This window comes from Malurus melanocephalus, unplaced genomic scaffold, assembly GCF_030028575.1.
Source record: "Malurus melanocephalus ecotype Western Australia unplaced genomic scaffold, MMel_1.1 scaffold_6, whole genome shotgun sequence".
NCBI lineage: Eukaryota > Metazoa > Chordata > Aves > Passeriformes > Maluridae > Malurus > Malurus melanocephalus.
In genome coordinates, this window is record NW_026623238.1 from 3,107,799 (window position 1) to 3,112,379 (window position 4,581).

Below are 4,581 nucleotides of genomic sequence, written 5' to 3' on the forward strand. Positions count from 1 at the left end.
GCTTGAATTAGAGGCTGTGTTAACACACACATGCGAAGTACATTCAAGTTGTCTTGCTCCCAAGCTTTTAGGCTACTCTGGAAGACTAGCTAGAGATATGTGCTCAGAGTATGTATTTAAAAGTTTCACTATTAAAAGTTTCAYCTTCATTCAAAAACTTGGAAAACTTAATTTTAGTTTTATTGGCTGCTTCATACGGTATTTATAAGACTTAATTTCTGAAAAAAAAAAAACAAACTTCTTCCTCTTTCTTCAAGATCTTCAGATTTTGTTCCTGTGATAATCTGGAACTGCTTAAGATTTTTTTTTTCTCAGTTTTACAAAGGCAATGTTCCTGTTGTTTCCAGATCACTTTGGGGATTTCATTTTGTGAGTTTTTTTTTTAAATAACATTAAACAAAAACTTAGTGCAACTTGCAGTTGAAAATTAAATGTTGCTCTTTTASTCTTTGTTTTTGTCTTAGTCTCTTTGGTTTTACTTGCAGTTTCATTTTGCATTTCAGGTCACTGAGATGCARGTTCTATTCTTCTTTAACCATAGTTATTTTGTAGATGTGTCTAGGAGTTACTATTTAAAAATGCCAGAGAAGGAGGCTTGTAGTTAAGTACAAATGGATGTAGTTTGGTTTTTAGGAGGTTTTGTGTGCAAGGTTGGTGATTTCCTATTTGGTTCAGGTCATGAAAGTAGTAAGGCTATCTTATGTTGTCCATACCAGTAGGGAAAAAAAATCAATACTTAAGGAGTAATTTAGAAATTTTTCTGGCCAGCAGTAAACTTAGCTTGCTGTACCATGAAGCAAATCCTTTGCTTCAGTTTACTGAATTTCATGAGATAGTTTCTATATAATGTGTATATAAGATTGTAGTCTTTAAATTATATACCTGTTTGGGAAAAGTGAAAACATGATTGGGTAATTCAGATAATAATGAAAAAATACAATCCTGAAAGACAGCAGCAGAGAATGAAACAAGAATTATCTTTTGTCTCCAGTGTCTTTGCCTGAGACTTTGTACAGAGTTAATGTCTTGTTAAATGGCTCTGTTTTGACCTTTGCTGGCTTCTTGAATAGTGCTSTTACAGTGATACTCCCTTTGCACAGGTATTACAAGCTGGGTTGACAACTGGAAAACAAATGGCTGGAGAACAAGTTCAGGAGGAAGTGTAATAAATAAAGAAGATTTTGAAAGACTTGATAATCTGGCAAAAGACATAGAAATTCAGTGGGTAAGTTCCTTGTTTCTTATTCTGAATGACATCTTAAGCATGTTTCTGTTTAAAAACTTAAAAAGTTTGACCACAACTAAGAATTGTAAAACTATAAATGCAGAGAAGCTGCTTGTTGTGTTTAAAGCAAATGAGTAACATAACTGTGGTTCTTGGAACCAGTATTTCATTTATTTAAATGAATATTTGTATTTGTTTTCTGTGTCTTATTACTACTTAGAAAATACCTGCAATTGCCTTGTCAAGTATCAAGTTTGATTTTCTTCATCACCTACCTCCTCCACTCTTTGTTCTGACAAGGATGGGCTTAGAGTTGAAAGGTTTTTTCCAGTTCCTGATTGATGGATGGGCAATTAAGACATCTAAAAATTGAGAGATTCTTTTAATATCYTATTTGTGTATCCTAAGCAAGTGCTGTAACCACCAAAGCTTTAGGTAGACTGGAGGTCATRGGCTTTTTGGGAGAGATGAACTCAGTTTAAGCACTGAATATGGGGAGGTTTTTCTCTCTTCTCCAAAAGTGGGAATTTTGAATTGGAGCTGTTACCTACATTTCTTATAGGCTAGATTRGATGGTCCTTATGCAGTTCACTAGTTCCCATAAAGATGATTTTCACAGTTTGGCAAGGCTTTTCCTAGAGGAAAGGAGACTATGAAAATCCCTAGAAAGAACAGCYAAGGGCTAAATGTGTGGTGAGGGCCTCTCAGGAGGTGCTGCAGTACTTCGAATGAAAAGGTGTCTCTTGATTAAAATTCATGTATATCGTTTCTTCCATATCTAACCCTCCTGTGTTTTGACCYGATAGATGCATATTCCTGGTCATGCTGGCTTCCAAGGAAATGAAGAAGCTGATAAACTAGCAAGAGAAGGAGCTTGTAAACCAAAGTGCTGATGTCCTGGGACTAGAGACTGTTGCACTGGGAGGAGAAGGCCTGACATGACAGCAACAGCTTGAACTGCTGTAATTGTTTTGGAGTTGAACTTTGAGCTGTACTTCTTTCTGGCCTGAACCACTAAATATAAACCAACTTCTGAGAAGGAAAAGCCACATTTTCTTCTATTGCATTTGTTTTATGATTGAGACAATATTCAGTTGATGATACTGAGTATTTATTTTTTCTCCATCTGTTGGAAGGTCTGTGGTCAGTGTTTTTAGCTGTCTTGTGTGCTAATGGATTCACTGTAAAGGCAGGCTTTGGAAGAAGTTATATTAAATCAAAGTGTTCTGTATTTTCTTCTTAGTGAAATAAATTATTTTTTTTGTACTGAGATACATATTGCAGCCCAAAATAGCTGGGGCTGGGGCAGTCTTAGGGGTTGGTTGATTTGTGGGAGGTCACCTAACACAGATGTCCATTGGTCCACTGTCATTCTGGTACTGGCAATAACTGCTCCACAGATGGGCTTGTAGCACTGACCTGGGTGTCTCATAGTGTCATCAGGTACGGCACCAGCAGCTTTCTTTTATCATATTATTTTGCAGGGTAGCATAAACAAGTAAAAAGCCASGTCACAAGGCAATTTGAACAATTAATTTTTATTGTTCTATTTCTTCATGTTCAAGCTCTTATTTTCTGGCTTCTGGTTTCCATTAAGTAGATTTTTGAGGCATACTGGTTCTTATTATTATTGTTAGTTCCTCTTCAGTGTTGTCCCAAAGGTAGTAATTGACCATTTCATCTGAAATGGAACTAGAAGATGACAAGCTTCTCCGTATCTTCCGGGTGTCAAGTATTTGACTTCATTTTTTCCAGTCAATTATGAGATTAATGGGATGGCTAAYGTGCACTTGAATTGGAGAGTAGTTATCAGTAATCAACATGGGTTTATTTTCTATGCAAGTATACAGGAAAAGCAAACAGRTTTGGTGTGTTAATCTCTGTCAACTTTCTATATGGTACTTTGGTACCACTGAATAGTAGGGCTTAAGCTAGAAGTCACTGAAATGTTTTTGTATTTAATTGCTATACAAARTCATTAGAGCTGCAGAAGCTTGTTACTTCATAGTTCTCATGCATTATAAAAATCTTTCCTGAGGCAAAGTCTGAGGTTTTACATGTTTAGTCACATGGTTGTGGTAGGAGGATGGAACTGGCTAGCCAGTAGATAGGGAGGATTTTTATTTTTTCTCTCATCCAATATGGCACATTAAAGCTCATCTAGGGGTCAGGAGTGCACTGATTGCCATTTAGGCTTTTGTATGTATGCATACAATTATCTATTTACTTAAGTTTGGCTGTAAGGAAAAGACCCACCACCCCATTAAAGTTTCTAGTAACTTGTCTTTCATACATACTCAGACAAGTAAATCCTATTTACTGTGTGGAAATCAGTATTGTTTTGAATCAGAAGCTTTGGAAGGACTGTAAGATAGGGGTTGATAAGTCATAACTGTAATACTGAATGTAGGCAACTTAGATTGAGGTAAACTAATAGGTAGATTATAATAGAAAACCTAATAGGACCAAGTTTTATATAAATTTGATATCAATGTTTATTCTTATTCTGGAAACTCCGGAGAGAGGAAAGCCAAGAGAAAGGTTACAAGATTAAGGCTGATTAAAGGGTGGAAAAAGTTGTACTTCTCAAAAGAAGGTAATTAGGGGCTTGAGGACTTTCAGAGGATGTTGGATGTCCAAATCTGCTTTTCAGGGAACTGCAACTTTAGGACAAYATTGGCAGCAGCCATGACATTCAGTACTGGCTGTCACAAATCATCTCCTTGTCCTCCATCTGCCTAAGCACAGCTTCTAGAGTAMGTTTGATAACCAGTAGTGCTTAAACATGAATACATTAAAGGGATCTGATACCTTTTATAAGAATTGGAATAGTAGTAGTTAAGACACATTAGTAAATATAAAACTTTTTAGGAAGAAAAACGAGAGGGATTGTTTCAGGTTGTCTGTCCATTCTTATATTGTGTTAGCTATTGGTTTATTTACCTATTGAATCATAGAATCCATGCGGAACCACAAGAGTGGAGGCTGGAGGGAACCACCCCAAAGTGTCCTGTTCACTGCAGCTCGAGTGGGGGCTGAGGATGTATCTCCATGGACAGAGACAGCACAAGCTTCCTGTGCAGCATGTCTTACYACTTTGATTTTTTTCTCCTAATTAATTTTTTATTTTTCCATAGTCTGGGGTTGCGATGCGGACCTTTCCGGCTGAGATGCACCAGTAAATTCCGTCAGAGCATCGCAGCCAGGGCAGACACGATGCAAACACCGTGGCTGCAGTCGGGTTACCCCGCGGGGCTGGTGAGGGTGAGAAAACCCGAGCCCCGGCCGGTCTCTCGGGGAGATCGCTCGGCTCTCAGCCTGGAGCCGCTGTTCGTTCAAACGCACCGTGCTCGGCG

At 37.8% G+C, this 4,581-nt stretch overlaps 1 protein-coding gene across 1 annotated transcript in view; it reads left to right on the plus strand.

Annotated features, from left to right (window-relative positions):
- The window catches only part of RNASEH1 (ribonuclease H1), a 6,521-nt gene extending 4,024 nt beyond the window's left edge, over nucleotides 1-2,497 (plus strand). The window contains exons 7-8 of the mRNA XM_057371753.1: nucleotides 1,101-1,225; nucleotides 2,032-2,497. Coding sequence (XP_057227736.1) covers nucleotides 1,101-1,225; nucleotides 2,032-2,118 — 212 coding nt within the window. The 3' untranslated portion in view covers nucleotides 2,119-2,497. The remainder of the gene's footprint in view (nucleotides 1-1,100; nucleotides 1,226-2,031) is intronic.
- Nucleotides 2,498-4,581: the final 2,084 nt, after the last annotated feature.